At 41.2% G+C, this 12,538-nt stretch overlaps 1 protein-coding gene across 3 annotated transcripts in view; it reads left to right on the forward strand.

Annotated features, from left to right (window-relative positions):
• The window catches only part of TOP3A (DNA topoisomerase III alpha), a 1,120,433-nt gene that overhangs the window by 566,717 nt on the left and 541,178 nt on the right, over window positions 1-12,538 (forward strand). For all 3 annotated transcript variants that reach the window (XM_044089591.1, XM_044089590.1, XM_044089593.1), the window contains one exon: window positions 9,501-9,583. In XM_044089591.1, coding sequence (XP_043945526.1) covers window positions 9,501-9,583 — 83 coding nt within the window. The remainder of the gene's footprint in view (window positions 1-9,500; window positions 9,584-12,538) is intronic.

Genomic DNA, 12,538 nt, shown 5'->3' on the forward strand with positions numbered 1-12,538 from the left:
GTTTTCTTGGATTCTTCCTTGAATCCTGTCTGTCCTCTCCCAGCCCCTTGAAAACCAGGCAGGTTTTATATGGTACAGGACTCCCATAAATATCTTTTCAAAAATCCTTCTGCTGATCCAGAGGTGGTCACCATAGGACCCAAAGGGGCTAGAGCCAGTTCCTCTAAAAATCCTTTACCTATGGATAAAGAGAGCAGGGCTCTTGATAGATTTGTGGGAAAAAAGTATATACCTCAGCCACCCTTACCATGAGGGCTCTCAGCTGTCAATATCACCTGATTAAATGTCAGCAAGCCATCCTGAATCATCTGAAACAAAAGGTCTCTTCCCTTGAGGATGAAAATCTTTCTAAAACCTTTGGATATTTGCCACAACAGTTCACATTACAAAGACTTTGACACAAGTACCTAGTCCTACTTAACCTTGCATACGGTATTCAACACTTCAGTTGCTGTCCATGATAATCCCACCAAGCGGCCAGTTCTGACACCAAAAACATTAACTGATGAAGGGTAAGTTGAATGAAATGAATTAACTAATGAAGGATAATTTCAATGAAATGAATTATACTCCTCTGTGTAGATATAAATTGTCTTCAGATTGTGTTCACTCTTTGCATGGAAATTAATTGCAGGAAGCAGGAACTAGGTAGCGCAGCCTCCTAATAAGGTTTGTGACATGTACGGCCAGGAAGCATACTACCCAGGGGAGTGGAACTAGAGAAACTTCAAAACTGTCACAAGTTGAATAAACAGGGAATCCCAACTATTTCCTGTTGCAGATATGCTAATACGAGTAGAATATATCTGATATGTTTAGCACTTTATTTTTATCTTTTGTGCTTGTCTTGCCAGTTTGCAGGCACTATAAAATGCAGTTCATCTGATCCTTGGAGTAAAATGATTAATGCAAAAATTAATTAGTGTAGGCTGCTGTAAGGGTATCTTCCTATGTAGTGCATGGAACACACTGTCTAACATAATAACATTTTTTCCATAAACACTCTGCAGTCCTCAGTTTTAAAACTTTTTCCCTCCTGCTATAAGTTTGTGATTGGCTGTTTACTATTACATGTCTTGGCTGGCTTTTCTTGGCAAAATTTGGAAAATGCGCATTATGTGCCCTCTGTTAAGAAATTATGCTGTGGAACCACTAGTCCAGTTGATTATTTGTACTTTTTATTTGTACTTTTTCTAAAATCAATGCAGCCTATTCCTTCCAATTTCTGTGGTGCAGCAGACAGTCACAGGTTTTCTCTGCATGCTCTTCTAACTCTGCTATTTTTGAAACTCTTCTTTTAAAGTGAATTTTTTTGTTGTTTCCTGAAAAACTGTTTTGTCATTACAACTTCTGCAGTTTTATCATTTCATTTAAATAGTTAGTTAAAGCTTTTTATTTTTTCCAGCCTATTGTTTGATTATATATATATTCCTTCACTCAGAGGCTTAGCTAGGGTGGACTGAAGGGGCCAGCCATGCTGAGCACAATTGAAGATCCAGTTTTGCAGATAGATCTGAAGCACAGTAGCTCTCTGTGTGTAACATAAACTGTAGCAGCTCCTCAGCTTAAAGTTGAGGAGGGGGGTCACCAGTTTGGGGTAGCTTTGGCTACAAGAATAGTTAGCTACCCCTCATTTTTCAGTCTTTCACTTATTTAAACACATCAGAGTACATTTTATTTTTTCTCTAAGCTACTGGAGACCATCTCTTGTACCAGAGCTGAAGCTTAATCTCCTTTTCTGGTTAATATTCTCTTACCTTTTCCATATCTCTTCTCTGTTGGGTTCCAGGCAGTGTAATTGCTAGTCAGTTACTGAATTCCACCTAAATTGTTAGCCTTTATTGACCTACACTTTTTACAATGGGAGAACTCTAATCAACCTGTTGATCTTCTACAGCCATTCTACAAGGCATTCAGCTAAATAACCATATTTGTGCTTGCATGTATGTTTCCTGTTCAGGATTAAATGAAGTCATGGCATATAATTTCACGTTGGTTTAATATTATGGAACATCACTGATTCTGTGCCCACACAATGTTATCCCATTTATTTGAAATCTTCAGGAAATATAAATTGTAAATTTATATTTCCTGAAGGAATGATCCCTTGTGGGAAGTGTTCCTGTTGTAATTTTGTGGTTGGGAATTTTTCTAAAATTAATGGAAAGAAGTATGAGGTACAGGGAAATGTTAGGTGTGACAGTGAAGGAATTGTTTTATGTGCTCAGATTCCCATGTGGAAAGTTTTATATTGGTGAATGTAAAAGGGCATTTGAAACAAGAATAAAAGAACATCTTAGGGACATAAAAATGTAAAATAGAGAGTCCAGTGGGTATGCACTTTAAAGTTTACTGTACTAGTAATGTTGTGGGACTTCAAGCAAATGTTTTAGAACAAATATGTGTTGGGCAATTTGATGAAGTTAATATAAAAAACAACCTGCAAAGTGTGATACATTGGTGCTTAAAGGGTTAAATATGGAGTGCAATTGAAGAGTATTAATTTGTTTAACTGATTGTTGTAGTGGATGTTTATGTTTGTGTATAAGGAGTGAATTTTTAATGAAGTTTTATACTCTGGAAAGGCTGTTGAAGCCAAGGCGCTAAAGAGATTTTATTATTTTGTACAATAAAAAAAGTTTTTTTGTTTTTTTTTTTTTTTGGGATTCCTGGCTTTCTGAGCTGTGGTTTGCTGCTATAAATTGTATATTGTTTTGGAGACTAATGTGGGCTTTTAGAGACAGTACGGCACTCTACCAAATCAGCAGAAAAAGTTGTGGATTTCCCCTGATGACAGATTAAATCTTAAAAAAAAAAAATCCCATGTCATGTATCGCCATAACTGTCATGTGTAGATTTGTTTTCATAAACCTTTAATTGTACCTTACATGTCTTCAGTTCAGATTTCTTTTTTGTTATAACATACGAGACCCACTTTGCTAGTTTTTCTTAGAGTAAATGGGAGGTGTATTAAAACGATGAAGTACAGCTGTCCGAAAAGGTATTAAGTTCATAGGTAAATACTAAGCTGTCAGTCTGCAGATCATTACAAGCCTAGCCAGTAACCAGGAGTCAGAATCAAACCCTGTATTTTTTTTTTACCTGTGCGGTAAAGACCCTAACCATTATGCAAGCTTCAGCGTAAAATGGCGTATGTACCGTGGGAATTATAACCCATAGCAACGGTCTCTACCTACCTTCTGAAGAAGTCCGGATGAACGAAAGCGCTTGACTGTGGATATTGTGTTACTGTGGAGTATACATTTTATTTTGTATATGCTGCTAATGCTGTGAAGTTTTTATCACATTGTGGAATAAATTGTGTTTTCGTCACTCAGGTGAGACCTTCCTTGTTTTCCCAGCATACAGAGAGTGTTCTTGGTGTCAGTTTGTTTCTCTCTGTGCCGGTTTTTGTTTCATGGTTAGTGCAGAATGGCACAAAGTACACTGAACCAACCGATATTGCCAACATCCTGGCAGACAGGTTCAGTGCAAACGTCACCCCCAAAAGGGCCCATGACCATACCAGAAGAATGTAGAGCCCCTGAAATCAGACACTCGTGTTGAAACAGCCTTCTCCAAAGCCAAAAACACACCATCAATGGGACCGGACGGTGTCCCAGGCTGCGTCTTACACGAGCTCAAAGACAAACTAACCCCTCACCTAAACACACTGTTCAAAATCAGGCTCTCCACAGGCTACGTACCCATAGAGTGGCACACATCAACGGTCATTCCGCTCCACAAAGGTGGAGCCACAACAGATCCCTGGAACTATCGCCCTATAAGCCTGCCTAGCTGGGTCTGCAAGGCTATGGAGCGCATCATCATGGAACTCATTGACAGATCCTCCAAACACTGGACCCTACCCAGATCGGCTTTGTTAAGGGCAGATCTTGCCTCCTAAACCTGGTGGGCTTCTTTGAGACAATTACCAAGGCTATAGACGAGGGAAAGGGGGCTACACACAGCCTACCTTGACCTCACAAAGGCCTTCAACACCATTCTCCATTCTGGTATTATAGACAAGCTCACCAGCCTGAACATAAACCCCTATGTCACAAGATGGGTTGCCAATTGGCTCACGGACAGAACCCACATGGTGAGAGTTCCGGGTGCTAGGTCTGACTCTAAACGGGTTACAAGTGGCGTTCCCCAGGACTCAGTCGTAGGACCTCTCCTGTTCGGCATATACTTCTCAGAGGTAAAGGCTAGCTTAGGAGGACTATGGCTGATCAAGTTCGCAGACTACTGCAATCTAGGGGCTGTAACTGACTCTCCGGCTGACACAGCCATCCTCCAAAAGGGTCTCCACTGAGACGGATACCTGGTGTCAAAATCATGGCCTCAGGTGAAGTGCCAAACTGTGCATAGTCATCCCCTTTGGAAAAAACAAAGTACTCACAAACTACCACATAGGTGGTAGTCCCCTAAATACGGAAAATGTAATAAGAGATCTGGGGACCCAAGTAGATAGTAATCTCTCCTTTGATAATCACATTGCCAAAGTGGTTAGAAAATCCTTCTATGTGGCCCACCTATTCACAAAAGGGTTTGCATCCAGATCAAAAGAGGTCATTGTGCCCCTCTACTCATCACTCATCAGACCCATCATAGAGTACAACACCCCATTTGGGATGTACCATACAAGACACCTGTAACAGCTGGAAAGACCACAGAAGTACCTCACCAAGAGGATCACTGGCCCCAAACAGATGCCCTATGCAGCTTGACTGAAGAAACTCCAGCTGTACTCAGTTGCATACCGCCTACTCAGAGGTGATCTCTGCCTGACATACAAGGCCATGTCCAACCAGGATTGATGGAGGACATGCTCCACCTAAAGAAAACCTTATCCCCTCAAGCCACATGCTCTAGGGATCTAAAACTCACCACAACAATAAATAGGATGTGCTGGAGGGATAGATTCCTGTCCCAGAGACTTCCCATGCTTTGGAACAAGATTCCAATCTACATTAGGGAGAGCTCCTCGCTAACACTCTTCAAGAGAAACCTTGATGAGTGGATGGGAAACAGAAAGTTTACCCCGGGGATCACTTCAGTGGCTGTGCTGGACAGAGGCACAGGGAACTAATCTAAGTGGGCGGCGAAAGCCAACACATTCTGGCTAGGCTTATAAATGCCTTTGGGCAGATAACCTAGTACCTACCTATAAAGCTCTGGCTTGTACCCAGGGAAGTTTGATTTCTGATGACTGTTTTGACTGCCAGGCGTATTTTTGTTTGTATATTGAAGCAGATAGTTTTCAGAATTTATAGAAATATTTTTTATTTCATTGTTGTTGTACAAAGCATCTCTTATTTTCCTGATTGTTCCACACAGCACAACCTGAGAGTAAAATTGTTCCACACAACACAACCTCAGAGTAAAAGGAAAATATTACTTTAACAGTTCATAGGTAGGTACTAGGCTATCGGCCCAAGGGCCTATGCAAGCCTAGCCAACAAGGTTCCCTGGCTTACGCTACCCAAGAAAGTTATTTTCCTGTGCCACTGACGAGCAGAGACACAGAAGTGATCCCCGGGGTGTATTTCCTATCCACTCATCAAGATTTTTCTTGAAGAGTGCTAATGAAGAACTTTGCTTGACATAGATGGGTAGCCTATTCCAGAGTATGGGAAGTCTCTGGGATAGGAATCTATCCCTCCAGCATGTCCTGTTTATTGTGGTGACAAGGTTTAGCTCCCTAGAGCGTGTAGCTCGGAGGGATTGGGATTTCTTTAGGTGTAGCATGTCCAACAGCTCTGGGTTTGACATAGCTTAATATGTTAGGCAGAGATCACCTCTGAGTAGACGATATGCTACGGAGTAAAGCTGGAGTTTTTTGAGGCGGTCCGTGTAGGGCATTTGTTTGAGTCCAGTAATCCTCTTTGTGAGGTACTTCTGTGGCCTTTCCAGCTGCTGCAGATGTCTTGTGAGGTACATTCCAAAAGGGGCGTTGTACTCTATAATGGATCTGAGTGATGAGTAGAGGGTAACGATGACCTCTTTTTTTTCTGGACAAGAACCCTTTTATGATGAGGTGTGCCACGTAGAAGGACTTCCTGACTACTGTGGCGATGTGACTATCAAAGGAGAGACTACTGTCCACCTGGGTCCCAAGGTCTCTTATCACACATTTGGTGTTAAGTAGATTGCTGCCTATGTGGTAGTTCATGGGTACAGAGTTTTTACCAAAGGGGATGACACTGCACTTTTTGGCATTGAGCTTGAGGCCATGGCTCTGTCATCTGTCTCAGAGAGGCTCTTCTGTAGGATGTTCACATCATTTGGGGACTTGACTATGGCTCCTAGTTTGCAGTCATCTGCGAACTTCGTTAGCCAGAGGCCTTCTCTGTTAGCCTGTACTTCAGAGAAGTAGATACCAAACAGGAGCGGGTCCCAGGACTGAACCCTGTGGTACCCCAGTTGTCACTGGCTTGAGGTCAGATGTGGAGTCTGCAACTTTTACAGTGTGGGTTCTGTCAGTGAGCCAGTTGGCAACCCATCTTGTGATGTAGGGATTTATGCCTAGTTTATTGAATTTAGCTATAATTCCAGAATGGGGGATGGTGTTGAAAGCCTTGGCGAGGTCAAGATAGGCTGTGTGAACCACTTTACCCTCATCTACGGCTTTGGTGACTGCCTCAAAGAAGTCGATCAGGTTCAGGAGGCATAATCTGCCTTTCACAAACCTGAACTGGGTGGGATCCAGAGTTTGGAGGTTACCAATGTCTTTGTTTGAGTTCCATGGCTTTGCAGACCAGGCTCGTCAGGCTAGTAGGTCTCTAGTTCCCGGGATCAGTGGTGGCTCCCCCTTTGTGGAGTGGGATAACTGTTGCTGTGTGCCATTCAGTGGGCACAAAGCCTGATGCAAGGCTATTATTGAACATGGTGCTTAAGTGGGGAGCCAGTTCATTCTGAAGTTCGTGTAAAACGCAGCCTGGGATGTTGTCCGGTCCCATGGATGCTGTGTTTTTGGCTTTAGAGAGTGGGGTGAGGGGGGGCACTGAACCTATCTGCCAGGATGTTGGCAATATCAGTTGGTTCTGTAATTTTCATGCCTTTGTGCTGTAACTCGGAGCAGATCTGGGTGTTGCCATTGAGATTCTTGACATAGCTATAGAATTTTTATTTATTTATTTATTTTACATTTGTTAACCGGGCTAGTCTGGCTGGATACATGTCCATTTTCAGCAGAGGCCCGAGGAGAAAAGCTCCACTAATAGACTACGGCATACATGAAAACTACTTAACTAAGTAGCTCAAACTTTTTAACAGAGAACAAAACACAAAACAAATCAAATCAAAAAGTCTCAACAGAATACAGATTGACTTAACTAACTTAAGTATGTTACAGTAAGATTAAGATAACAGTTCACGCTATGTGGTTGAGGAAATAAATTCAGGCACAAGAAAATACAGTTGAGTAAAGGATAACTGTAGTGGAGGTATATAAAAATTAATCAATGGTCCGAGGTAGAGAAGAGTGATGGTATTACACAGAGTGAAGAGAAAGCTAGTAGTTAGGCAAGCTAAAAAAAAAAAAGCAAGTTAGAAGGTAAGGAGAAAAGTTGGTAGTAAAGTTAAGGGAGAAAGGGTTAAGTGGAAAAAGACAAGTGAGGGTAGAGTAAGTTTAGATAGGGTAGAGGTGTTTAATCAAGTTAACTGTTAGGAAGGAAAAGTTAAACAGGAGAGTGACTAAACAGCATATGTGACTAAACAGACTTTACCAAATCATTCCTCATCAGTTCACTATTGTATTGAATCAGGAGCAATTTGTCATGTCTCAGTGAACTACATTGTCATTAGTTGCTTTGTGGTTGTCCTTGGAATTAGTGGCAATTTTATTTTCGTAGCTAGCTTTGGAGGATCTTATAAGGGATCTCAGCTTCTTACTGAGACTGACCAGGGAGCTCCTCCACTCATGGGATTTTACTCTCTTTTGCAACAGTTTCTTCCTTCTGTTGTACAGTTTGTTTATGGCAGGGGACCACCAGATTGGCTTCCTTTTTTGGAGGATAGCGTCTTTGTTCTGTTTGGGATAGCACGATCCATGCACTCATGTAGGTGCTTATAGAGCGCATTTGTGTAGGATTCAGCAGTTGTAACTGTATTGTCCATCTGCATGGGTGTCGTGAAGTTCACTACTTCTGTCTTAAGAAGCATGAAGTTGGCTTTGGAGAAATTTCTTACTGTGGTTTCCTTAATGGGGGGTGGGGGTGAGATGTGGATATCAAGGGTGATTAGTTATGGTCGGATCGGACCAACGAGGAGTTGACTTCAGGTGTGGAACACCGGTCACTCATGTTGGTAATGACTAGGTCTAGGATATTGTTGCCCCTGGTGGGAGTGTGGATAAGTTGATCTAGGGCATTGGAGTTTATAAATTCCAGAAAGTGTTGCGCTAAGGAGTTAGTACATGAGTAGTTTTCCCAGTTAATGGTGGAGTAGTTGAAGTCACCCATTATTAGGGTGTTTGGTTGAACCCTAATATTTTCCAGTACATCAAGAAAAGAGGAGTGGGAATCCTGGGGCATGGTGGGGGATCTGTAGCAAGCTACAATTTGGATTGCAGTTTTGCCAAGAGTTAGTTGCACTTGGATAACCTCGGATGCATTATGCTGAGCAACTAGCCTGGAGGTGTGTATATCATTAATGAATATGGACACACCCCCACCTTTGGTGTTTCAGTCCAGGTTAGATGGCCGAAAAGTGTGGTATGAGTTATAGCCTGGTAGTGCAGGGGTGCTCTCTGTTTGTTTGCTATAGCCCAAGTAACCCAACCTCACTGTCGTTATGCACACATTGGCAAAGCATATGTGACTAAACAGACTTTACCAAATCATTCCTCATCAGTTCACTATTGTATTGAATCAGGAGCAATTTGTCATGTCTCAGTGAACTACATTGTCATTAGTTGAGTAGAATCATCAGTCTACAGAACTTCTATAGAGGTGAAGTGTGGGTGTAACAACACAAGCTTGTAACTCTTTGCAGAAGTGGGGTGGTTACCTTTGTTCAGACATATGTTAGCATTGTCATTTTTGGGGAAACTGACTACTTGTTACCTTTGTAAGGTGGTGTGTTTTATACTTCTACAGATTATTCTTCAGATGCGTATAATGGGGTCTATTTTTGCAGAAAATATTAGAATTAAATAATAAGCATTATAATTGCACTGTCATGGGTTCACATTATATCAGTTATGAACAAAGACATGTATTAAGCCTGTTGAAAGATTCCCGTGTAACAGCTCCTTCATAAAAGTTAAGTTCTCTTTAAAACTAGACACATTTTCTCAATCAGTTACATATTACCTGTAGGGCACTCCTGTTGTATACTAGTAACAGAACAATGTTGTTGTGTAACTGGAAGATGGTGGTGATTACATTTTTTTTTCTTTGGGGTAACTGAATATGAAAAGTAACATGTTAATGTTTTTTTTTGAAAATGCTTTGATCACCTCATATAACATTATTTTATCATTTTTTAAAAAGGAACTTGAAAAATTGGCTTCACGCAAACTGAAAATCAATGCTAAAGAGGCCATGAAGATAGCAGAAAAACTCTACACACAAGGGTGAGCGCAGAGTTGGTTGCTTCTTTGTCTAAGGCTTTACTTACCCTAACTGAAGTGTCCCAACTCTCAATGCATTAAATGTGTGAAATGCTTATACTTCCCTTCTTTGCTGTTCAGATGAAGATTGTTATTGTATTTTTCCTCAGCCCTGTTGATCTCTGTTACCCAGGGCTCAGCAAATTATCATGGCTGCTGTCCATTCATCCTTTGTAGGAGTCAGACCTTGGAAGTGGTGTCTTAGAGACTGTCATAGTGTAAGGATGGCTTTTTTCCTTGTACATGTGTGATAGAGACTCAAGGTTCTCAGTCTGTTGCATTGCACGCATTCCACTAGTTAGAAGTTGTAATGAGGTTGGATGCTTAGCATACTCGGTTGCTGACATCTTTACAGAATGTACTGTTGGCAGTGAAATATTTTCTGCCTCTGCGTAATGGTGAGCTGACCTTAACAGCCCCCCCCTCCCCAAACATCTGCTGCTTTAACAAGCTTGCATAATGTTGTGCATTGATTGTTAGGCTTTTGTTTGCTTAATGCTGCAACTGCTGATGAGGTATTACCATGGTTTGAAGTAAATCCACTGCTATTGTGTATTTAAGCATTGTGTTGCATTTGACTGTGAATTAGATGAAATAGGTAATGGAAAACTAAATAAATAAAAAAAATGCTGTTCCATTTTTTTCTAGAGAAGTTATGTAAGTTTTATTTGAGACTAGTGAGACTGCCTCGCTTCACAGTAACTTTCAGCCCTGGCCCTTTAACTATGTGACCCTGTTATAATATGTTTGTAGCCTCTTAGTAAGGGGGGAATCTGCTGAGTAGGGTGCTGTGTAAAATAGCATCTCGTCATTGTTGAGAATGTGTGTAGAAAACTCACAGAATTGTCCAGAAAAGCTTCATCTTTTGTTTGACCCTTTTTTTTGTTTAAACTCTAGGGGCCTTTACTTTCCAGATTAAGCATGGTACTGGAATTTATAGTATATTTATATACAGTTTTGTTTTACATATTTTATGACAGTTTTCGTCGGAAAAATATGTTGCTGGAGCCCTGCTAGCAGTGTGTAAAAATATTAAATCGGTTTCAGTTTATTGGTGGAGTTTTGTTTATCTTAAAATGATTTGTGAGGCACATCCAACTAGTGGCAACTACTGCTCACCATCAGGTGTGAAGTGCTGTACTCCATCTTTGCAGGTCTACTACAAGCACTTCCAAGCACTTGAGGATTACTTGAAACCAAGGACGAGTGCACCTTGTAGTTCAGGTAGGCTGCCACTGGTAATCAAACTCTAATACGAATCCAGGCAAGTAGGTACCGCACCTTACTTGAATGCATTTTTCGAGTTTGAGTGAGGTAAGTACAGTGAGAGAAAGAGGATGGTAGTGTAGATTAGGGCAACTGTTGAGAAAGGAGTTTTAAGTTTAGGGAGCAGGAAGGAGATTTTAGGATTAGGGAGGAGGAAGGAAATGATGGCCCTGGTAAGCCTATACAGTTTTGTAGGATAGGATGTTGGACAGCTAAGTAATTACAGAAGATTGTGATAGTGGGAATTAAAACACCTGCCTTTTCGAGCAAGTGATGGTGAGCAAGTGTGCCATAAGAATATAACATGAAATTATTTGTAGTAGATTCCATGTTTTCAAGAAACGAGCTCTCCTTGGGCTGCACCGGCATTTTTTGTGCCTGGGTGAAGGATTTTCGCTACCATAGTCCACACTTTTTCTCTATTCCTACTCTTGCACTCTCTGTATCTTTTTCTTGTTTGTCATAGGAAGGAGCCTGCATTTGAGGTTGAAACTGAGGCCTAGACCTGTCAGGTAGGAATGCTGGTGTGGCGATTAGATGGGTTTGTTGTGCTTTGGTCTTTCCGATGGCATCCTTATTTGTCATTGATGGCAGTAATTTAACAGCATGTAACACCAGGGAAATGCAGGGTCTTCAGAGCCATCTTGCACAGCTGATTTGGTAAATAGAGGGAAGAGCACCAGTGAAAGGAATGTTAGAAGGGTCACTTAGCTAAATATACCTAGTATGAAGTAGATGGATGCTCATTAAAAGGAATAAGTGTAGTGCCTTCTGGGTGCTTTTTGCAGCACACAGCTGTGGATCTTATCAGTGTTGCAGGCGTCTCTGTCTATTGTTAGAAGTGGCACTACCTCTGATGTCACCACCCATTAACATCTTCCTTACAAAATGGTTGGTGCCTCCACTTGTTCCTGTGTTCTTTTCTGCCTTGGAACAGAGCTTAGTGTTGTGTTCATAGTTTGCCTTCAGGTCCCATCATTTTCCAAATGTTTTTTATACCTTCATTCTGTGATACCTGTTTTATGTAATTCTGGACTTATTTTCATCTACTTTTATTTAACATCTGGCATCTTACTCTTTTCAAGAAATGAAACAGTCGGATGATTATTGTGAGTATACCTTCCAGATTCCTATCTGAGACACCCACTGCTTTTTATCTAGCATTCTGTCTTGTGTAAGAATTTTAATCATGTGACTCTGCAAAGAAGGGCATGCCTCTGGGAATTTCATCAGCTGGAAATTAAAGCTGCCAGTTCTGGAGAAGGAGACTGCTTTCATCTCATTCTCTTTAGGTAGACTGGAAACATTTTGGAGTGAAAAAAATTAAGACTTTCAGGAGGAAGCAGAAGACAGGTACAGATTAATTTCAGAGAATAATGGAAAAGAGGAAATAAAACACCAGGGGAAGTCTGCAGAACATAGAGGTTATTTTCTCCCCAGAAAGTTGGCATCTGTGAAGTCCAATGTTGCCCCTAGTCTCCTTGCCACCAACATAACAGGTACAAACCTGAGAAAGCTGAGTAACTTCACTTGTTTATGTGTGATCACTTGAGTTTACGAGTTAGCACTGGTAGCGTGTCTGGATTTTCTGGTATCAATCTAGACTGCATTGTTTCATTTTGATTAAATGTGTGCCATGATAACGGCTATCTG

This window comes from Protopterus annectens, chromosome 12.part0 (genome assembly GCF_019279795.1).
Source record: "Protopterus annectens isolate FY-2018-M chromosome 12.part0, PAN1.0, whole genome shotgun sequence".
NCBI lineage: Eukaryota > Metazoa > Chordata > Ceratodontiformes > Protopteridae > Protopterus > Protopterus annectens.